The 25,095-nt window shown below is 34.4% G+C and overlaps 1 protein-coding gene across 3 annotated transcripts in view; it reads right to left on the reverse strand.

Annotated features, from left to right (window-relative positions):
- Positions 1–4,802: 4,802 nt before the first annotated feature.
- The window catches only part of LOC129005890 (calcium-binding mitochondrial carrier protein Aralar1-like), a 49,350-nt gene continuing 29,057 nt past the window's right edge, over positions 4,803–25,095 (reverse strand). For all 3 annotated transcript variants that reach the window (XM_054434924.1, XM_054434927.1, XM_054434925.1), the window contains 9 exons: positions 22,076–22,163; positions 21,520–21,595; positions 21,035–21,178; positions 18,447–18,592; positions 17,714–17,854; positions 17,256–17,450; positions 12,075–12,177; positions 8,018–8,108; positions 4,803–7,743 (listed from right to left, as the gene is read on the reverse strand). In XM_054434924.1, the coding sequence (XP_054290899.1) occupies positions 7,578–7,743; positions 8,018–8,108; positions 12,075–12,177; positions 17,256–17,450; positions 17,714–17,854; positions 18,447–18,592; positions 21,035–21,178; positions 21,520–21,595; positions 22,076–22,163 (1,150 nt within the window). In that variant the 3' untranslated portion in view covers positions 4,803–7,577. The remainder of the gene's footprint in view (positions 7,744–8,017; positions 8,109–12,074; positions 12,178–17,255; positions 17,451–17,713; positions 17,855–18,446; positions 18,593–21,034; positions 21,179–21,519; positions 21,596–22,075; positions 22,164–25,095) is intronic.

The raw sequence follows: 25,095 nt of genomic DNA on the forward strand, positions 1-25,095 counted from the left end.
CACTGCTCCGAAAGGCAAATCTCAGAAAAACACCGATATTAAACTCATTTTCGGACCAGTGCCATTCGTGGAGTGCCTGACCATGCAAATTCATTCGGGCCAGTGACTGGCCCTGCTTGAATTATTTTTGGAACAGTGTGTCTTAGTTTTGAAGCTATTGCCTTTCGTGCAGTGTCCAAGCGTTCATTTCATAGCGTAGATTTCTTTACTCCCCCCTCCCTCAAAAATAGCCACCTGCCTAAAAAAGTATATAACATATAACTTACCAGACAACTACAGCTGTATCATAATACAGAACGTATATTAGGAAGATTCGATTTCTAATACAAAAATTATGACCTCGATGAAATAGTCACAATAGATGGTTCGGTAATTTCGAAATTATAAAATACGAAGAGCCATTTCATTATAGAGCATTCAGGACTGTCCCTTTACCAAACCCAGAAAGAAATTAAATAGCCACAAACGGACAAACACAAGACTTGGTAGTCGCTACAGGAATGAATAAAATATATGCATCAATTGTTTTTCTTCAATTTATATATTTTATTCATTCCTATAGCAACTAAAACAAAACCTTGGAACATGTTTACATTGTTATCTCTCATACTGTATTTTACTACGGTACTTAAGTTATATCTCATTGACACAGGGCGTTTCAAAAGTATCTCTTTTAGAATCCTGAAGGCAGAATCTGAAGAGTGCAGGTACTGCGGGGAGGAAGAAACTGCAGGCCACACTACAGTGTACGAGAGGCGGGAACTATTAAGAGGACCTTGTAAAACTTGGCTACCTAATTGAACGCGCAACATTACAGGGCAAATGCTGGAAAGTAAAGATAAGTGGAATACCAAAGCTGAGATTGTAAGACAACCGTGAAACAAAAGAGCATTGAGTCAAGACTTGATTTAAGTAGATAATACTCTATTGGCCTGAAGTAAAACAATATGGTATTATGCACCATAATGGGACAGGGCACTAAAAAGGCCTTGTGCCATCCACCACTCAGCACAGTTTACATGACACCCTGGGTTGGCCTGTAAAAGCAACATTGACAATTGACATTTTCTTTGTCAATTTATATAAGTTGTTGCTATATTTATAAGATTTGAATACTTACTACTTTAGCCACTGGCATAATGTGGATCGTTTAACTGTTATGTTTTACTCCACAATCTGAAAAAATCGGTTGTTTTTGGCGGAACTCCTAGACAGAATTCACTAGTCTTTCAAGATTTCCCGACAGAAAAACCTGGTTTTCCCGGTCTTGATTCCTAGTCTCCAAGTGTACCTTATACTTGGGGTCTGCGGGTACGGGAACTGCATATTTTCGGTGCTGGTCGGACCAACGGTTGGCACAAGAGATCTGTACGGGCAGAAAATGATTATCGGGCCAAGCTTGGATCGAGTTAAGCTGAACCGAGTGCAAATTTGCACGCCCACAAAGAGCGTTTACTTAGATGCGCGATCAAAAATTGACGATCTTACCATGATCGTGGGAGACCAGCTTCAAATTTACAGAAGTTGATAAAGGGCTAATAGAAAAGATAGTTAAGTCTTTAGATAATAAATTTTCAACAGGGATGGATGACATACCAGTTACCATTGTTAAACATGCTTTTCCTCTTATATCAAAACCATTAACTCATATAATAAATTCCTCTTTAATTTGTGGTATCTTTCCTCATAAATTAAAAGTTGCCAAAATAGTACGAGTCTATAAAAAGGGGGACAAATGTGATCCCACAAGTTATAAACCAATCTCGTTATTGCCTGTGTTTTCAAAAATTTATGAAAAAGTAGTATATGACCAGCTTTTAACCTTCCTTGAATCAAACAAATTGTTGGATCCCGAGCAACATGGCTTCCGACAGGGAAAATCTACGATAACTGCTGGTATCGATTTTATCGAATTAATAATTGACTCCATTGACAGAAATGAGAAGGTAATTGGAATTTTTCTCGATTTTTCAAAAGCATTTGACTCTGTTTCACATAAGAAATTGCTAGAAATTCTTCACGGTTTAAATATAAATAATAAAGAGCTTAAGTGGTTCAGTTCATACTTGCAAGGAAGGCAACAATGTGTCCAAATACAGCATAATTTCTGCCATCCAAATAGTAAATACTCTTATACTCAAAATGTTTACTCTGAATACAAAAATATTAAATATGGTGTCCCCCAGGGATCTATTTTGGGCCCTCTTTTATTTCTTTGTTATATGAGGGGGTTCCCACTAGCTATCGATGGAGGAAGTTCAGTGTGTCTTTATGCTGATGACACAAACATCACAGTTACAGGCAATTCCCAAGAGGAAGTTGAACTGAAATCTTTTCTAAATCTTTTATCAGTTAATGATTTTTCAAGTAGCAAAAATCTCCTAATAAATTACAGTAAATCAAATTTTATATCATTCTCCACAAAACAATCAAGATGTAAATTGAAACCGAATATTTACCTTGATAATTCAAACTTGAGTCAAGTGGGGTACACAAAATTTCTCGGATTGATATTGGCTCAAAACCTAAATTGGGATAAGCATGTTGAGCATGTAATTGATAAAATGTCAAAAGGTAGATATGCCCTGCGACAAATGTCAAGGGTGTAAGATATTGATACTTTCAAAACCTTATACTTTGCATTAATAAATTCTCACATATCCTATGGTATAGCAATTTATGGAGGAACTACCCAGAAAAATTTGGATAAAATTCTTCATTATAAAAAAAAAAACACTCCGAATTATTTTCAAAATTAAAAATAAACGCCAATCAATGAAACCATTCTTTTCTAAATTAGGTGTTACGACAGTCTACGACTGTGTTTAGTGTTACGACTTGTATATTTATGAAACTATATTACATGTAAAAAAATTAAACATCCAAACTAATAGTACAAATATTCGACACTATAAATTAAGGCATACTAGGCAGGTTGAACGACATAAATTAAAGTTTTTTTGAGAAGAAATGTAGTTTCATTGGCATACAATTCTTATTTAATTTACCTAAAATTACAATAGAGGAAAAAATTGTTGATGTTTTTAAAAAAAGATTGAAAAAATATCTCCTTTCATTGTCTTTGTATTCATTGGATGAATTTTGGAATTCAAGAGAAATCATAAATGATAGTTTAGAAAGATGATTTGATTTAATTTTGTTTTGTTTATTCTTCTTAAGCTTAACATTTGTTTTGTAGAGATGATGATTGTTTTAGCGATAAGTAAAGCATAATTCATCTTTATATTTATTTGACGCTATTCATTGTATAAAAACTTGTACTGTGAATGAATAAAGAGAATTTGAATTGAAAAAGACAATGATGTCCCGTGACCGCGGAAGATGTCACAGGAGTTTTTTTTAACCTCGGAAGATACTCGTAATTTTTCTGGGACTACTGAAGATGTTCTCAATTTTGCTATAACCACGGAAGATGTTTAAGATTTCGCCATGATCGCAGACAATGTACTCGATTTTACACCAACCCTGGAAGACGTTCATGATTTCACCGTGACTACTGAAGATGTTATCTATTTTACCATGATTGCGGAACATGTTTACGGTTTCGTCAAGATAGTGGATTATTTTCATGATTTCGCTGTGATAGCAGAATATGTTCTCGATCTTGCCATGACTACTGAAAGTGTTCTCAGTTTTTCCTTAACCACGAAAGACGTTCATGATTTTGCCGTGAGAAATGAAGATGTTATCTAGCTTTTCGTTAACAGATGTTCTCATTCTTGCCGTGACCACAGAAGATGTTCTCGATCTTACCGTGACCTCAAAAGATGTTTTTTATTTTTCCGCTACCTCGGAAGCTGTTTACTATTTCGCCGTGTCCACGGATGACGATCGCAATACCACCGTGACTGCAGACTAAACAGGTTTTCCAGTGCGAGTTAAAAGTGTTCGCATAGTTCCTGATTCAATAAATTTACGCGAAATTCCCGGAATTCTCAGTCTGTATGATCACCCTGGTAGGGTCTCAAAGGGGGGGCTCGAGCCCCCTCTTGCCCATTTGGATGGACACCCATGTGTAACAGAACTAGGGTAAAGGATTGCAGAAAGGTGGGTAAAGAGAAGAGTAGGAGATAGATGGGTGAAGATAGTTATTCTATCCATGTTTAGAAGCTAAAGAAACATGAATTTAAAAAAAACCTGGCGAAACCAGAGCTGGGAATGGATATTGTTGAATTATTTTTTCAAGTTTCAATTGGTAAATCCTTTCACAGAGAAGTAAGCTTCTAGAGAAGGAACCCTTATAATTTAATTTTTATAATTTCCTCATCTCCAATACTTCTAATGATTGATATCTTGTTAATACTTTTGTACCCATGAATCTTGGTCCACTTTTCACTAGGCTGGATGATACATCCCCTGAAGATCCACAGAGAGGATACAGCATGCACAAAATGTGGGCAGGCCGAGGAGACCGAAGACTGTTTACTTTATGACATTTCAATTTTGCCAAGCAACTCAGGTTTGATGGGCCCTGAGGCACTAAATGGGGAGAGCAAAAATCCTTCAGATGACTGACGTGGCTAGGCTCCAACCCAATCAATGCCTTGAGATATTTTAGCTTTACAATTCCATCAGTAACATGAAAAAGAGAATATTTAAATTAACTGCAGTACAATAACAAGGTGCGTGTGACATCGATGTCTTTTGTTATGTAACCCCGACGCCGCATTTACGGCAAAACACATAGGTTGTTTACCTGAATCAAAAATTTGGATTACTTGACAAGGTATTGTACCATAATTATTGGTCAATAACAAGGTTATAAGTCATAGAAAACACAATAAGAATTTCAGATCCTTTATCATATTTGTACATCACAGTTTTTCAATAAAGTAACAATAAATCTGGCAGAAACTTTTAACAACAAAAAACTACAAACAATGTCGTTGCAGAGGCACATGCAAGATAAATAATGTTGAACTAATCCTTAATACAATAGTTAATGGACGTTGATGATCCAAAAGACATACAAAACGGTTTGTACAAATTATGTTATCGCCACTGCACTAATAAAATCTAATATAATTTTAATTGTATGTACCATGGCCTTATTTTGAAATAAATGATAAAAACAAAGCTAATTACATAAACTATATAATAAAACTAAATATTTAAAAGAATATAATTGTATGATGATATACTATGAATTTGCTTAACATCTAATACTGGAAGTCAATAAAACACTGTTATCTAGACATATAAGATCACTAAAGTTGTCTAGACACATTATCAGGTTGTCATTATATAACTTGGACTTAAATGCTTACCCAAATGCAACAGTGTTTTAACCTCAAATGGTACATTAAAAAATTAACTAATAGAATGAAAATTGCTAATTAAAAATAAAAAGTTTATACCTAGTATTAAAATATAAACAGATTAACATTATAAGACAAAAAATAAAAGGCCATGATTGTAAGACTTTGTAAATTTAACAACCAAAACATGTAACAGAAATATAATCAATAGTTTATCTGAGTACAAATGTTTTAAAAGAATGTATATAATATAAAATTCATTTAATGATTATTATTTTCAGGTTTTTGATTAAGGTTTAAATTACTTTTGAAAATTTGATTCAAACAGCACACTATACAAAGCTTTGGAAATAAAGAATTAGAAGCTCAGGTTTCACCCTGAGTGTGGACATGCAACAAAAACAAAAACCGACATGTCAAGGAAAGAAATAATCTAACTCAACTATGCACCATCAAAATAGTAAAGCATTTGTACTCATAATACCAGTAAGCTTTAAAAGCTCTAATTATAACAGTAAAGGAAATATAACAATATAACAACTTGTATCGATTCGATATATATGCTTTTGAAGCAGTACTTTAAATACAGGACCATGTTTATCACATTCTCACAAGTTTTACTTGTCACTAAGAAAATATACATTTTTTTTATATGTGGAGTAGTTTTAGGTACGGTACATTAAACGTAGAACAGGAAATGAATATACTTAAAATAGGATGTAGATGGTGTGTTTAATCAGCATTTTAAATACGGATTAAATTATACTCAAAGGGAAATAATTTTACTACTTATAATTTATTAGACTGATACTTTTTATACATCTAAAGTGTAACTTTGTTTGCTGTGTTATTGATGTTTTATGCAATATTAGCTAAATTTATTGTAGTGATTATTTCCCTATGATTAATTATACACACCAACTTTGACATAGTAAAACTCTACAAATAATCAAGTGTACAGACAATTAAACAATTTTCTTACAGCTAAGTGATAACATCATGATAAATCTATATAATTTATGAAATGTATAAACTTCAAAATTATGTGGACTGATTTCTAAAAGTTACTACTGGTGAAGGCAGTAATGGTGGTTCATATATAATTTAAAATAGTATGAGTAATGTTCAAGAGTAACATTAAATTTTAAGAGGATATATCGAGTATAAAAAAGGACATATATTTAACTTATTTCAGCCGACGACATCATAACATAAATGTGTGTTAGGATGAATAACGGGGGCCATTTGTTGAGAGTGGGAAACACACATTTTTGATATAATTAGTCAAACTCAAGGGGCTACATTGATTAATACAATTTTCATTAAGGGAATGCACATATAAGGGGGTGAGTGCCAAGAAAAGCGATGTGCTTAGAATTAGAATAAAAAAGTTAGCACTACGTCTATACTGTTAATATTATTTTGTTGATTTACTAATGAAAATATTAATATTGAGCAGACTTTAACACATTCTTTCCGTTTTCAAATGAGCAGATAAACCAACGTAAAAAACATTCCTACGTCTCTTAATGGTAAATGCTACATTTCAACTCATCCTTTTGAAATTTTACTGTAATTTACTAGTTTGAATTTCTGCACGTAGTATTAAGCTCGTGTTTATAATGAGAGGTCTTAAAAGGAGTTTGGCAATAAAGAATTAACTGAATATCTGTCAAATTACATTTTATATTATTTAATTGTCTTGTAAATTAATAGTGCAACAAATTAAAAAATCTAAGTTATTTAGAAACAAAATGAAATTGGTAAGGTATGAGTTCAGTTGTAGTTGTATGTTAGTAAATATCTGAATTCAAAATTCATTTGAGAAAGATAGTTCCATTTCTTTAGCTTAAGGAAATACAATATTATTGACCCATACTTTATAAAAGGAATTTTATTCTAATATTAAAATAGAAGATTTAAAACATAGACTACTCTGTACAAATTGTCAAAATTTAGATTTTGCTTTCTAGCTCCATTAAAATAATTAAATGTTGAAATTGCGTTTCTCTACAGTCAATAGAGTAAGTTTAGAATATGAATGTGTTTTTAAAGCTTATCTTAAAAAATTATGGGTTGGTATCTTTTAAAATTTCAATACACGATGAATACATTTTTTAAATTCTATCGAATAAAGAAAAGAAATGTTAATACATTTGTGTTCATTCTGTTTCATAAATATTCTTGTATGCATGAAAACATACTGCATTGTAACATAAATCATTTCAATACTAACTGTTTTGAAAGTTTGAAAGCATGAGGTGTATAAAGCTTTGATCCAGATACCAGGTTAGACCCTTAACCCAATGATGGGTTTTTAGGTAGGCTGAGGCCAAATTTGGATTCAATGCCACTGATAATGGGCAAAGCGGCATGGTAGCCTCCAACGTGATCAGGATTAGTCGACTTGTCCAACTCCGGTATACCTGTGGACGGTATCTTTTGCTCAGAACCAGCTGGTCGTCTGGACAAAAAAAAAAAACAATATGATAAGAAAAATTAATAAGACAAATACGTTATTCATGCAGACATACAATCTTGACATTTGTACCAATTTCCAACACGTTATAGGCTTGATGTACATATCATAAGCAGATAAAAAACTTGATAAACTTGAACTTTTGTCAATAAAAGTCACTTTAGACCCTAGTGAAATAATATGTACAGATTGTTGTCCTTAAAAATATAGTATATTATACTAAAACAAACTGTTTCTAAAAATATAAGAAAACACTTACGATCCTCCAAAGTCCACATAGAATAACCGCTGAAGTACTTCATAGGTTAATAATGTGACTCCAAATTGGGGAGAAGACCGACACACTCGTGCTGCAAGGAAAGCAACTGATTAGCAAAACACATTGCAAACTACAAGATCATGATGTAAGATTTGTAGCACAGATCGAATGATCAAATGTTTCAAACCAGTTTTCTATCTGATTATAATTAGGTTGAAACTGTAAGTTGTTGCTTTGACCACAGTCTAATTATTAATGTAACAGCACCTGCGGTACAAAAATCAGAAGTTCGTTGGAGATTTTCAGAGATCCTAGCAAGCAATTTTCAGGAATACTTTAAGTCTAAAATATAAGTAAATAAGACGTATTTATACTACAGTAGCAATTATATCGATGTTAACCTATGCCACAATAAAGTATAATGTAATAATTACATATTATGATATTACTATGAAATTAAATTAAATGAAAAACTGCTTTATTTACCACATAAATACAATACAAAGCATCAGAGTAAACAAAACACAGAAATACATATTTTTTCCCCCTAAAAACTAAATCAAACTGTACAGTAAAGAAAGAACAAAGGAAAAATAACATTTAAACCACTAATTTCACTATACAAGGGCTATCCAGAAAGTGACAGATTTTTTGGCCTGGCGCGGCAGTAGGCGGGGCTAGAACCACCATCTTGGCGTCAGAGTGTTTTCACACTTGGTATGCAACCAGCCGTGGTAGCTAGAGCATCGTGTCTTCTGTACATTGTATGCAGTGGAGTTTTGAAATGAGCGCTACAATTGTAAATCCAGCCATTTGTAAAGTGCATGGTGTGATAAGGTTTTTGTTGGCAAAAATTAAAAAACCTATTGAAATTTTTGATCTGTAAGGACAAGGAATAATGAGTGAAAGCCAAGTGAGGCAGTGGTGCATTGATTTTAAAAATGGCTGAACCAATGTTCATGACAAGGAATGCAGCGGTAGCCCAAGTCTTGTGACTCATGAATTAGTGGTGAAAATTTATGAAAAATCTGTGAAAATCGTCAACATCTTCTTCAAATTTTACAGAGTTTAGTTAATGAAATAGGGGTTGGTAATCTTGGATACCACAAATTTTGTACCAGGTGGGTTCCGAAGTTGCTAACAGAAGACCAAAAAAAAAAACAAAGAGTTGCTGCAGCACTGGCATTTATGGAAGAGTAAGATAAAAGTGGAAACCATGTTATTGATCGTATCGTGACTTATGACGAGACTTGGGTAAAGCACGTCAACTGTGAAACAAAAAGGCAGTTGATGGAATGGGGTTACATGCATTCCCCCAAGAAACTGATAAAGTTTTTGCAGACGATATCAGTAAGAAAAATCGTGGCTAATGTGTTTGGGACGCTCAGGGAGTGATTTTGGTAGACATTCTTGAACATGGCCAAACCTCTTGAACATGGCGGGACTCTTTCTCCAAACGCTTTAAGGAGCACATATCAAATAAGACCACCTCAAAAAAAACTTCAACCTTTACCGAACATTTAGTTTCACATCAGCATAATTACAGCAGCATTAATGAAAACATGAAAATTTTACATACGTCACAGGACAAGTTTAAAATTAACACCCTGGAAGGATTCGAGATATATAGAGCCGTCAAATCAGACATGGGTAATGTTTTAAACGACCAACTTTATTTTAATTCAAACGTCATATACAACACCGCATTTGAAATACTGGAGAGGGGAGGAGAGGGCAGAGACAATGGGAAAGGAACCGACGAGTGATAAGAAAATTCGCCTGATACCTGACCAGCTGTGTACCCTACAGTCTAGACGCAACTTCCGCATTTTCAACACGGGTCCGCTTGTCAAGTTCAATGTTACATTTTGTCGGCCGTATATGTGTGCGCGCTATGTGTTTATTCGTCCTGTGTTTGTGTAAGTGTAAAAAACTGTTACTGACGACCTTCATATGAAGTAATATCATCCTTGTACACACCTGATGATGACCTCCTAGCAGGTCTAAACTAGTTGTGAAGACAACAATCAGATTGCAAGAATAAGGTATTTAAACCACTATCACCAGTTATTATTCGCAATCCGGAGGCTAATCACACCACAATTTTTAAAAACAACAAAAATTGTCTAACAAAATCACTCACACCACTCTCACCGTCACTTAAACACAAGCACCAAAACAGCCCTAGGAGGCACCAGACGACGCTATATACGCTCAAAGTACTATTTTTTTTAGTTCCACCACAATCTGGATGACTATGCATTTTAATGGATAAAGGTAGATTGTTCCAAAGATGGCAGGCAGTTAGAACAAAGGCTCTGCCTCTGCCATATGCTGTATACTCCTATGATGAGGTATGTGTAAAGTGAAAGATGCAGTGTATGAACTCTTCAAACTACCTTCGGCTACAAAGCTGAAGTCACTTTCAAAATTTTTGGCGATCAATAAAAAAAAATTGAAATTGCCAACATAGTTATTATAAGTAACCTCTGATCGTTAAACTTTAATATTTTTGATTCAATATAGAAAGGTGAAAAGCAAATCGCAAGCAATAACTCTGCGAGTGTTGCAGCACACCAGCAAGATTTACAGTCTCATGTCATTGATCACAGAGTTGCAGTAAGTGAAGTGAGGAAATGCGAGTGATTTGACAAGGTGGAGATTTATGTGAAATGGCAAGAGAGTTTATAATTTTTTTAATTGATGATAAAACCTTATAACGAATGCCAATCACTGCATCTCCCCAAGAGAGTGTAGTGTTGAGAGTCAGTCCTAGGTTTTTCACTTTGTCACAGTATGGTAGTTCAGTTCCGTGGATTCGTAGCATGAAATTCAATTAAGACTTGCAGTCGTTGATTGCAGATTAAGATGGGTTTGGCTTTTGTCATGATTGATTGTCCATGTTTTAGGTCCATTTAATGATTCGTCCCATGTCTTCGTTTTGTTTGAAACACAATCGTTAATGCCATTGGCATTGAAGTAAGCGTAAATTTGTAGGTCGTCAGCATACATGTGGTATTTACAGTGAGTGAGAACTGTGCCTATGTCATTGATGTACAGTACGAAAAGCAGAGGCCCAAGGATTGGCCCTTGAGGCACATCACATGTAACTGTACCCCAGATTGATCTCAAGTCATCAACCTGAACACACTACCGTCTATCTGACAGGTATGATACAATCTACAATTATGCATTTCTTTAAAATACTTAATAAATGTAGCCTAAATTTGCCTTAAAATAAAAAAGTGTGAAATTTAATGTTTGCTATGTCTATTGTCTACATTGAAGACAGGGCTTTTCAATTTTTTTTCATTCTTAAGCAATTTTTGGTACCTTTCTTGAGTATTTTCAAAAAATGCATAATAGTAGATTGTAGGAAATTTTATTCTCTTTCGGAATATCACCTTCCACTTTGGTCGATTTCCTCACCATTTAAAAGTTATTTGCAAAAACGTCAAGTAACCTCCAAATTTCTAGTGTTAAAAAAAGTTGGAGATTACTTTTTAACTTTGTACAATTAAATCTACAGTTCTGCTGGATCGATTTTATTACATAATGTGTCTTCGGTAGGCATAAACTCTTTGAGTTGCTTTTTCGTTTGATGCGTATTTTATAGCGGTAAGTTTAATAGTATAAAAGTTATAAAGCGTTGAAACCGGGTGGGTCATTTTGAAACACGCCGTATTTGATTCCGCAAAAAGATAAGTTAAGCGATTTATTTGGTCATAATTTAGTACTAAATATCAAAATAAAAATTACGACCTAAATGCATATGTTTAGGACCATAGTAAAAACAAATAATTATACATGCCCTTGTTTGAACTTAAACCATCCTACACAAAATAAAAATACAATAAAACTAAACGTATTAAAAGAAATTTAAGTTAAGATAAATATGATAATAGATTTCTACTTTAGACATAAGGTAACTATTTGTATGCTGCATAACTTCTGAATAGTCCTTTGGTCTCGGAACAATTTAGCGTGGGTTATATAACATATTAGGGCTGGAAAGAAAAAAGCTACTTTAGAATACAAAATTTGCAAAATGACTTACCAACAGTACCCTTCCAGAAAGCCCTTGGTCCCTCCTCTCGATATATCTTCACAGCTGCATCAGTCAAACCATTGTATGTTGTTTGACCAGCTCTAGCTACCACCTGGAAAACAAAATTTTTCCAAATGACAAACTACATTTTGGCTCTCAAACAAGATATTATTATTGATTTGTTTATGAACCAGAAAATGTGTCAGGATTAGGGGTCTCAATCCCCAGGGCCGGACTTACCTATGGGCGGAGGGGGCGATCGCCCGGGGCCCCCGGGCCAAGGGGGGCCCCGACAGGGTCCCCCTTGCACAGTAGTTTTTATTAATAACTTCGAAAGTTGATCAGACACTTACCAAATGGCCTTCTTTTGTAACAGCTTTATTTTTATTTTCGTTATCCTATATTTAAGGTTATTGTTAGGTACATTTTAAGGCATTACTAGGAACAAAATTCTTGAACCTAAGGGACTTTTCCTCAGAGTTGCACTGGGCCCAACGCTTAGGCCTGGTTTACACGAGCATATGTGCTAGGCTGTGATGTACAAGTTTCAGTTTCAATGAAGCCGCTCGCCCGAACGTACGGCCGCGGCGAATGAGTTGAAGGGGGCCCCGCGCTTGGGGCAAAAATACAATAAATATGAAAACTCTTGTCCCAACGTAGAACGTAACTTGTAAATTTGTGTTGTGTTAAATGGAGATTCACTGGAGTTCAAATACTTTTAAAAATAAAAACATTGCTCCGTTTATGTTTTATTAAATGTTATTCTTTTCTTTTACCTCTAAGTATATACCAATCAGGATTTTAAGGGGTAGAAGTATATTATCCGTTCAATTTAAAGGTTTTGTAAAATAGTAATTAATTAAGTTATGCGTCGAAATGTTGATCTCCAATTTAGTCTTTGGAGTCAAAATCATACAGCGCCAGTAAGATTTTTTAAATCTATATAGACACTTTAAAACAACTAGAGTCGTCTGATGTTAACAAAAAATTACATTTATTGGGAGTGGGCGAGCGTTGTCGACTGAAATCGTAAACAAGCGATAAGCAGAAGCAGCTGCAACAATCAATGATAATGAGCTGATAAGGGATCCTGTCTAGTCCTTTCTGTTTCACGCACGCGCATACACACACATAAAATGCCTTATCGCCTATCCAAAACAATTTAAATCACTTTACTCCCATAGTTTGTCCTTTGAGACTAGTGGTCACGTCAAGTTGGTTGAAATTGTCTTACTTTTGAGTTATTTTATTGTAATTCTGCAAACTAACAGTACAAAAACAAAGCTGAAGTGAGTAATGTTGTATTCTATGCTATGTTTGTGTTGTATAAATCGATATTGGATCCATTTAAACATCTTTCAGTTACTCATATAAATAGTTAGCTTGTGAGTGTTTATTAGACATTGCAAGATTTTGCTCGTCAATTAAAAACTCAAACTTGAAAGTCCTCAATGGTACTTTTCATGCTAGGACTTTAATTATACGAACGAGAATAACATAGGTACCAAAACCGTTAAGATAATAAAATAATCACACATATATTGTAGTAATATTGAAAAATCATACAAATCGACGGCAATAATCGATCATTTAAATACGTAATAAACAAAAACTAGTTAACCGCCCGTGCTCCGCCACGGGAATATTGTCAGCAATAAAAGAAATAATAATTAACAAATACTGTTTATCTTTGTATTTTATTTCGGGGTTGTGTATAAAATTAAAAGATGCTGTATATAAAAATATGTTAAAATAGTTATATTTTAAGAACGATTTTTGATATAGAACTTATTGCTTATTTGGCCTTAAATTGCTCTATTTGAAGCCTAAATTTAGAAATCTTTCCCGGGGGAGGACCCCCCTTTTGGCTTGGGGGGGTATTCCATACCCCCCAATCCCCCCGGAGGCCCCCCACACTGAAATCCTAGGGCCTCATTGGAAAATTTGCCCGGGGCCCCTGAAGTCCTAAGTCCGGCCCTGTCAATCCCGGGCCTTCAATCCAATTACGGTATTTCAGGATTAGTTTCAGCAGGTCCCGGGATCCTGGGTTAATCACGGGATTAATTATTTAATGATTTTAACTTCTCAGCCATTTTAAATGAGCCTGAAGTCCCCTTGTTGAGTCCTCTAATGTTTTAAACTAACCTTACCACTGCTACACCAGTGTTACCAGTGTTATTTTGTAATTTTCTAAGTAAAAAAATATTACCACACAGAACTTCCATCACCTATCATTCTTATTTACATTGTATAAATGTTGATGTGTCACTTTAGAATTTAATTAATACATAAAAAAAACACAAGCAACCGCACACGTCATGCTGCTTCACTCAACTCTAAACTTGCCAAGATGCACAGCTAGAAATTTGACTACTAAGAATTATATGGAAACTAAATATATCAAAATATAAAGATAAAAAGATAGTATGGAGAGAATCACCAATTGTAGCGTGAAATTTTCATGTCGTCTGACAGCAATAAAAAAAATTAAGGGTCAAACTACAAACCATCTGCTTGTAGCGTGTATACGAAAAAAGTAATTTATTATTATAAAAGATTTAATAACCGCACTAAAAACCAAATACAAAGAAAAACTTATATACCCTATAAATATAACGAATTTTAATAATAAAATAATAATGGTGTGTTTATAGGTTAATTTGTTGGCCTTCAATATTATTAGGGAAATAATACTTCAATTACCGATTGATTGCCATGTTATGTTTGTCACATAAATTTGTTTGCTTGTTTGTGTTTAATGTCAAAAGGAAAACTCAAAATAACTTATACTTTCATTAATTTCTAACTTATGTAGGCCTAATAACATCTACAGAACAGAAAATAAATCAAAATACGTCAAACACACTTGAAACTTGAAACATAATATATATTTACACTACGTTCGCCTATTGAGTTTAATGTTAATTAAATTGTCCAATTAAAATAGATCACAGCTTAGGCTATACCACATTTCATATATAAATTTATCGTCATTCAAGTAAACAGTATATTTGTTTCAAGAGCTATTGGATGTATTTTTATTTATTTTTCGTAAGTAAAAATCGTCGAATTCACAAAAAGGTTAATATAAACATAGGCTTTGTAATCCCGTTAATACCGGGATTAAAAGACGCCAATCCCGGGATTTCTACAGGTATCAAAAACTGACCCCTAGCAGGAAGGATTGAGACACCTAGCAGGATCCCTGATTCAGTGAACTACTCTGAGGATGGCTGTATGCAATGACACCCATCACCTGATCCATACCTAACTTAGTTATTACATTGTTGGTAAAGATGGCTTTAGGCAGGGTTTTTAAGGGTTTTGTGGTGGATAGGTTTAACAGCAGGCTTACCTTACTGATGAGAATAGATTAAAATGCACAAAAAAAGTTTTGCGGAGCTAGTAACTCCGGAAAATTATGTGTTTATTTCTGCATTTTTATGTATTTTCATCAGCAAGGTAAGCCTGTTGTTGAAAATATCCACCACAAAATCCTTTTTCACTTATTACTTAGTGATCTGTGCCACAGTTGTTTAAAAAAGACCAAGTTCATAGTGTTAGTTCATCCTTTGTTGAAAAATTTGTTTCCAAACAAAACTCGCACAAACTTTTGTATCAAATATTATTTTACACAAAAATGTATTAAAATTATGACTTTATAGTCTTAAGTCCGTCAGTAGTCCAAATTGTGTCTAACTTCAAATAATAAAGTTGTTCAAAGCTGTCATGTTTCCAAACCTACAACCGGTACCTACAACATTCAACCAGCGGTACCTACAACCACTGCCGTGCCGTGTCATGATAGCACTATCGTGTTATTTTGTGTCTAAATGTCCTGTGTCCCGTGTATGTACTGTATGTGTAAATTATTTTGATGTTTTTGACGTAAAGCTCCGACGATGTTGCATTGTAACGAAACATATCAGCTTTGAACAACTTTATTATTTGAAGTTAGACACAATTTGGACTACTGACGGAGGTAAGTCTATAACGTCATTTATACACATGGTGTCTACTAAACCTGGTTTGAAAAATTCAAGGAGTTTTCCAGGAGAATTCAAGACAAATTCCTGAATTTTAAGAACTACTATCGGAACCCGTTCAACTAATCGCAACCCGCTAATAATAATTTATTATTACTATTAATGATTATTTTAATTTAAAACAAAACTTTTACAAAGAAAACTATTTAATACAACATAATAAAACAGTAAAACTAATAGGTAAGGCGACACCAGCTATCATCTCCTGCGATCGTGGGAATACCGGTGAGCATATCTTGCAGTCTCCTCAACACAGGCAACCGATCGCGGCAAAACAGGTTCGCATATTTTATTATCTCAGCGACACCGATAATCGTCTCCCACGATCGCAGGAATACCCGTGAGCATATCCTGCGGTTTCGGCAACACCGATAATCGTTTTCCGCGATCGCGGCAATACCCGTGAGCATATCCTGCGGTTTCGGCAACACCGATAATCGTTTTCCGCGATCGCGGCAATACCCGTGAGCATATCCTGCGGTTTCGGCAACACCGATAATCGTTTTCCGCGATCGCGGCAATACCCGTGAGCATATCCTGCGGTTTCGGCAACACCGATAATCATCTACCGGCATCGCGGCAATACCCGTGAGCATATCCTGCGGTTTCGGCGACACCGATAATCGTCTCCCGCGATCGCGGCAATACCCGTGAGGATATCCTGCGGTTTCGGCGACACCGATAATCGTCTCCCACGATCGCGGCAATACCCGTGAGGATATCCTGCGGTTTCGGCGACACCGATAATCGTCTCCCGCGATCGCGGCAATACCCGTGAGGATATCCTGCGGTTTCGGCGACACCGATAATCGTCTCCCGCGATCGCGGCAATACCCGTGAGGATATCCTGCGGTTTCGGCGATACCGATAATCGTCTCCCGCGATTTCGGCAACAAAAGCAATAGTGTTTGGTTAGCCGACGATTCCGATGACCGGGCTGTGGATTCCCGGAGGTTCGGGTGGATTCCTGGAGTTTTCCAGGACATTTCAAGGTAAGATAAAATTCCCGGAGTTTTCCCGGTTTTCCCGAATTTCCCGGAGAGTAGACACCATGTATACATAGTCCAGGGGCTATCAAAATGAATACTATAAAATTATTGTTTAGTCAAATTGGTTAAATATAAAATTTAACTAAGATAGAAACCTGTAGTCTAGTCTTTATGACATCGGCAGGCGTGACCAGGGAGGCGGCTGGAACTCCTGCAATGGCTCCTGCTACCAGAAGAGACCAAGGTGTGTTATAACCATTCTCATTGGCCAGCTTTGCTTTCATGTGGGCATACGTGGGGAAGTAGATGGCACTGAATGGAATGTCTCGTAGGAAACAAGCTCTAGCACCCTGTCAAACAGCAAACAGTAATGTAAACTAAACATAGATAACCTCCATATTGCAACTTTATGTTTTGAAAACTCAAATGTGCTAACAACAATGGAACAGCTGATTACTGTTGAAGGGTACTAAAAAAAATAAAGATGCCTAAGACGCTAGCTTTAAAATTAGCCTTAGTTGACTTTTCTACGACCCTTGGTAAACGTATATTAAGCTGTAGATTTGATCCATTCTTTTTGGAACAGGGTGTATAATGTAACGTGTTGGGTTACCTTGTAAAGTCCAAAGAATCCTAGGTCCTTGACGACACTCCAGGCCCTGATCTTTTCTCCAGTAGCGATTTCTCCAGCAACCTGGAGGCGGATCTTGACTATCTCCAGAGGATTTGTAAATACCACTTGGCTTCCTCCTGCCTGTAACAATAATTGTGTTAAATTTGTAGGTTAATGAAGTTGTACCAGAGTAGGTCTACACCACCTTTTCATTTTGTGTGTTGGAATCATAAAGCATTCAATGGGAGTATCGATGGAGATGGCATGATCCAAATAGATCTGTCTATCATGAACATCTTTCGCCACCACAGAGGCACAATGTACATTTTCAGGCTTCACAAGGGCATTATCAACTGCTTTCACTGTCTTGAACTCTTGCCCTACATGCAATATGTGTATGTGTAATTGCTCTCTAGGGTATCTGAATTTGATTACAGTTATTTTAAATACTTACCTGATTGTAACAACAACTATACCACTTGAACCTACTGTAACATTTCCTCTCTACTTCATAACGGCTTACATTTTATAAGTTTGCTAAGGGAATTCCCTCATTCAAAAAGATTACGAATGTATACACAATTACAATCATCAGATAATTTATGAGGAATACCACGGGAATGTCGATTTATTTAGAAATTCCAGAAATTTCAATTGTTATTTACTTAGTACAGTTTTGTTATTGCAATTTTGGTGCTATGGTACCTAGGTATCTAGAGTCTATTTCACTCACACATCCTCCAGCGATGACTTCAGCGTAGAGAGGTAATCGTCCGTTCTTGTCTGACAGTTTGTCACGGACTAAGTCATTGACAGTCAACTTGATGGCCTTCTCTGGAGCTACTCCCATCAGTTGGGGCACCAAACCTCGATACAATCCTGGTCAAAAACCTCATGTTTTTACTCTTTAAAAACTTAGTATATTTGTATCACATATCCATTTTGCTAACCTCAACCAATAAATACTATCTTTAGTATTATAAATGTTACCATTTAACTACAAAGTTGTTGTGCATTTGAATTTCTAGGAGGAAGAAAGTTCCTCTTATCTTAAGACATCTATGTTTTTTTGTTACTTGATAGGTGGCTCTACAGTTTTAGGTCTCAGGCTATAAACAATAGAAGGATGTTCCTGCCTCCAGGACACAAGTCCTGCACCACAATTAATAGACCTACAATTAATTTATTAATTTCTCTATAATTACACTCAGACTTAAAAATTTACATCCTACAGGTTATAATATATTTATATTTTTGTGAAAAAATGTAATTAATAATTACAATTAAAACTACTGTTGATGTATTAGTTGGAGTATACAACCATGACATTATGTATTAATAGCATTAATTAATAACATTTTTAGTAAACATTAAGAACAGAGAACAGCTTGATTATATCAAACCCATATTTGTCACTTATAATACTCCTTAAAAATTAGTTTAAAGTTTAGAGTGGTGTAAAAACAAGTTGGAACATTTTATTATAATTAAATTCTTTGGAATGAGAAAAGTGAATCCTACAGTAAAAGTATTATCCAGGCACATACAATATTTTTACATTTTTTGTAATTACTTAATAAATGTATCTAAATGCAACTTATTTTATTTTTAAAACTCATTTTACATTACTTTTTTCACATTTTACAGGCACAAAAATGAAAACCAACCGTAAAAAATATGCTTTAAAATGAACAAAATCACAGGGGGAATAATGTTGGAAACTTGTATGAGTTATGAATAACATGAATAATGATGCACTCCTCCAAAATCTATCTGCATAAGTTAAACTTATAAAAAACAGAACAGGACACATAGATATTAAAATTAGACAAAGGAAACTGTAATGGAGAAACATTCCTCATTCTTGGAAGCATAGCATCAGACAAAAGACCTTGAAACCTTTAAATAAACTGTATCTTGCCTGCTATCTCCACCCACCTACTGGAAATTGAAACCCTACAAAATCACACCTGTGGTTACTCAACAAAACTGAAAGTGGGGACTTACCATTTTAAGCTGACAAAGGTCATATTAGAGGTCTCAATCCCACAATTTAAGAATAACTCAAGATAAATCCAGTATTATTGTATTTTAAAAAAATGTAATTAACACTGTTGGACCTTTTTAATACATTACATCTCATCTAACTCACATAAGCCCAAAGGCCAAAACTAAACAAATGTAATGTTTATTTGAGCACAATATTTTATGGGAGGCAGATATGTTTTGCTATACAAGTTAAATCAGGGATTGAAACCTTTGGACCACACGAAAGTTATATGAAAAGATTAAATTAAAATTAAATTAAGAATCCATGTCAAAACAAGCCTCAATAAAATAATAATTTTGAATCCTTAAAGTGTTCAAGTTGGTCCTCAGTTAGTTTATTATAATGTATGTAACAGGGTTAACAAGTACAATGGGGGTGACGAGTAATATCGTCATCGCTGGCACAGCCAAGCGGCGCGCGACGAGTATACTCGTCAAAGCACCACTAGAAAATTATTGCCTCGATATGAGCTGAGCCGTCAACGTTGTTTTTCGTTACGCTGTATGTACCTTTGTGTTTCCTCGGGCGGTGTCATTCCCGTCGCGTACAGTTTTTGTTATTTGTGTGAATGTTTTGTGTTTTAGTGTGTTATATGAGGTAGGTGTTGTGCAATATTGAATGATTATGGATAATTCTTCACGGATTAATGACTTTATATCTGCAGATTAACTAGGAGATACGGACAACCACCATTTTACATCACAAACCAAGGATTACTTTTGGAGTCACGTGCGTCGGTTCTACATGGCAGCCGGACGGGTGCAGCGCATGACAAGTATTCCTGTCACAAATTATGACGTCATATATCTCGTCAAAAATTGAAAACTTTGACGAAATAACTCCATATCATCATCCAAAACGATATTCGGGAAGTTAATTTGAGTTTTCATATTTTAGCCGTACGAGTGACATAGCCAATTTCGGTGCCGCATTGAACATGTAAAGGGATAATTTTACTTACTGTTATTTTTAGACAATATTAGGGAATAGTGAAAACAAAGAAAACTACTTTTACTTATGTAACCAATGTTTGACAATACAAAATGCCTAAGGCCTAAACATAATTTTTTTTAACTAAACCTTAAGCAACAAAAAAGTTGTTTTGACAATTTTGTATACTTGTTTTTGTATAATTCACTTCTTTGATATCAGTAGTTGTATACCCTATTATAAGATTTATTACAAGATAGTTATGAAGCGTATTCTGAATATCTTGCAACCATTATAGTTTTGAGTTATCATTATTTGTGATTTTGCACATTTTTCCTCACCTGTGAAGCCCTCGTGTCTGACCACTTTCTTGAAGCAATCCCAACTATTGCGATACATCAGTTCTCCAATGAAAGACCCCGTTCTCTGGTTTTGCATTCTCGTCTTCACCAAATCAATTGGATAAACAGCTGTCGCTCCCGTAGCTAGATTAAAAATTGGAATTTAAATGAAATTGAGAGATTTAAATCCAACAACTTGTTTAAAAAAAATGTTGAGATTTATAGTGAAGAGTCAGAAAGTTTACTACCATGTCATTTTGAATCTACGAAAAAATAACTGATTGGATTTGGTTCAGCAGTCATTGTGACTTGTACTTTTGTACTTTGTATTAGTATAGTAATATAGTATCATACCATATGTATAGTAGGTCTAATAATTCAAGCCCTGATTTTAATATTCAATTAACAATTGATTCCAACAATGTATTTACAAGGGTTGTATGAAGTAAATTACTAACAAAAACAATCATAATATGTTAACATACCTCCCGCTAAGGATCCTAGGGTAAAACGATAAACGGACTCCAAAATTTGTATAACAAACCCTCTCTCATCTGGACTCTGTAAAAAATAAAAATACTATGAATACAATTTTCTACCAATAGCAGTATTCCTTGATAGGATTATTAAGTTACAAAAGTTTAAGTTAAGTTAAAAACTATATCATAGTTAAATAGAAAATAACTAACTAGTTAAATAAAATAGTTAATAAACCAATGAAAACACAATATTTAGGTTTTATGGGTCTTACTTAAAACTATTTGCTTTTTAGTTTCTTGTAAGTATCATACAATAAATGTGAACAGCATATAAAAAAATAATTTGTTTGTTCATCATGTATAATAAATGCATACAATGTAATGTACAGTATTTTTACTCAATAGTTTCACCGATTGACATGTGTCGAAGATAACTTCAACCACTTCTCAACACTCTTCCAGTATAGAGTTGATAATAACTTATTTTGACCATAACACATCACTACGCAATAATTAGTTCTGGCAAAAATACATTTTAAATTGTAAATTGGCCATCACTTACAGAAACGGCGTGGATTTCAGCCAGTCTTGTAAACTGTTTGAAAAACTGCTCAGGCGCTATAGACTCTAGATCACTGTATGATATCCTCCTGTGGAATAACAGTTATGTGTACAAAGGTTGAAACATGTCAAACTGCAGTGAAGTTACACAAAAGTTTTATTTTCCTAGTTTAGTGAATACGAATTATAGTAAAACCCTCATATCTGTCCTCAACAGTATCAGGACAGATATCGGTAAGGCAGTTAATTTATTTCACAAAAAAAATCACAATAAACCTATACAAAACAAAGAATTGTATATACATCACATCAATCCTGAGAAAAGTCGGTAGCTTTTTGATGGTTCGAAAAAGGACCCAGCTGTTCCTGATCATTGGGCTTTAAATAAATGATCCTGACTAATGAAACCGCTGATCTTAGTCAGTATCAAAGCTACACAGGTCATCACACACCATTCTACACTCATCCTTCACTCATATTTGGGTTAAAATACGCACCTAGGGGGCGTCCCCATCTCAATGATTGATGGTTGATAATTGAATGCCACAATTATATGTAATACTTTTAATGGGACCTATGGTTGAATATTCCGAGGAGTCTGTTATACCGACATTGGATATGAGGGAATCTACTGTATGTACATCTACAAGTATATATTCTTGTTATGTATACCTAGAAATGGATTTCAAAATTATTGTACCACAAAATGTTGATTTTTTTTGCAAAATTTAACACACAATCATTTAGACCAATGAAAAATCATCCAAAAACAATGCAAGTAAATATGTGGATAGCAGAAGCCAGCATTTCCAATTCCATGAGCATTTAAGATATACTTTTACAATGCTTATGGCGAACACTTTAAAATAACAGGCACAGGACAAAAACTTGCATCATAATTTAGAGGCGTGTTTACTTGATTTTGCATGCTAACAACTTTAACGTTGTTCACAGTTTTAGAGGTTAAACATGAACTATATCACTAACACTACAGAATTTCCTTGATCAAATAAGGAATAATTGTGTAACCTTTCATTTATGAAGTAAAATTATGGAAGAGTTTGTATATTTTTGGTTTTAATTATAAAGCAAGAATTTTTTTGTTGAAATGGTCTTAGAATTATAGCTTAAAACACTTAAAAGAGAAGAATAAAATAAATTTGGCACAAAGAAAATTAAAGTGTTAGCCTTTAACAGAAATTACAATATATGATAAATAAGGCATGAGAAATGAATGGCTTGATACCAGAATTCGTGTTTACAACTAAATGTAAACAAATATTATTGTCAAGAGTGAATGGATATAAAGAACTTATATTAAAATGTGGCCAGCATCCTCATGCAACAGAGCAGTAAAAGAAGCATAGAATATGTCCTTACATGGTTATTGAAATAAAAACTGGATTTATCGATATACAGAGTGTCCCGGAACTCTCTACCAATATTTTAGGGCATTGTTCCTGGGTAAGAAACATATCTAAATATCATATTTAAATTGTCCGGAAGTTCTTAGTTACCGGTACTCAGATAGCCGCCATTTTGTTTTTTTCACTTATTAATTTTTTTCTGAAAATTGGTTAAACGTACGAAGTTGAAACTTTGCACAAACATTTATGACAACTAGACAAAGCTACAAAAAAATTATGACGATTTTTCAAATTCATAAAACAAAATGGCGGCTGTTTAAAATTGATGTGACCGCTGGAGGCTAGTTGCAGCGCATGCTGAAAGCGGTCACGTATCACTAAAACTGCCATATCTCAGTTAATACTCGTCCGATCTTAAATATTAAGGTGTCGATCGATTTGTTATTAAATTGCCTTAAAAAAGTTATTCTTGTAAAATCGACGGTTTTCGAGTAATTTAAGAAACAAGATTTCAAACAGCCGCCATTTTGTTTTATGAATTTGAAAAATCGTCATAATTTTTTTGTAGCTTTGTCTAGTTGTCATAAACGTTTGTGCAAAGTTTCAACTTCGTATGTTTAACTAATTTTCAGAAAAAAATTAATAAGTGAAAAAAACAAAATGGCGGCTATCTGAGTAACTAAGGACATCCGGACAATTTAAATATGATATTTAGATATGTTTCTTACCCAGGAACAATGCCCTAAAACATTGGTAGAGAGTTCCGGGACACCCTGTATAATTGCACAGATAAGCTAACTCTTATTATTGATGGAAGTATAAAATAATTATGACTAAGCAATATAATAAGCAAAAATTATTAGGAACATTTGAGAATAGATCTGGATAGCTCAGATAGACATTGATAGAGAGCTGGCAATATTCAGTGAGAAGGGAAGACTGAAAATGAAGGACGGCACTTCCAGAAATGCATCTGCAATCTGCATAGGCAGAGGTGCTAAACTCAATTATAGTCAAATAATAAAAAAAAAACAGGGAAAAATTCACATCTGTAGAAATATTCTGCAAATGCGAGAAATCTTCAATTGCCTGGTTACACAAATCTGTGTACTAAGTGAGGCCTAGTTGCTTTATGTAATTATTATTGGAACAGGTTCCAAATAAGGGGAAGTAAATACTTTCGTCTACATCTAATACAGATAATATTATGCTCAATGAGTTAGTTACATTTTAACGCCATTAAATAAACGAATATGCTTAATTTAGAGGAATTCAAAATAACCGATCTAAAGGATTAATCAATAAGGATTTTGGTTGTATGTCTCACAGATGACCTTGTTAATAAGAAATGTATTTAGACGATAGGACAGGGAGAAAGGTATATTAATTTACTATCTACTGTATTATCATTGTGTTATTTAATTTATTATCTGTTACCATCGCCTATCTAATTGTTAATGCCTTTTAATTTGGTGTCTTGTTATTGTTATATACCTTCTGTTTGTTATTTATATACATGCTTATTGTTGCCAAACTTGTTCTTGAAAATTACATACACTGTACCAGCACTCAAATGTAAAATGACCCATTGTTGTGAATAAATAATTAAATCAGTATAAGGCTTTTATCATTAAGGATAAAAACATCATGATAT

The sequence above is a fragment of the Macrosteles quadrilineatus genome, unplaced genomic scaffold, assembly GCF_028750875.1.
Source record: "Macrosteles quadrilineatus isolate MER2022 unplaced genomic scaffold, UCM_ALF_1.0 Scaffold_41__1_contigs__length_1036756, whole genome shotgun sequence".
In the NCBI taxonomy this organism is placed as follows: Eukaryota; Metazoa; Arthropoda; class Insecta; order Hemiptera; family Cicadellidae; genus Macrosteles; species Macrosteles quadrilineatus.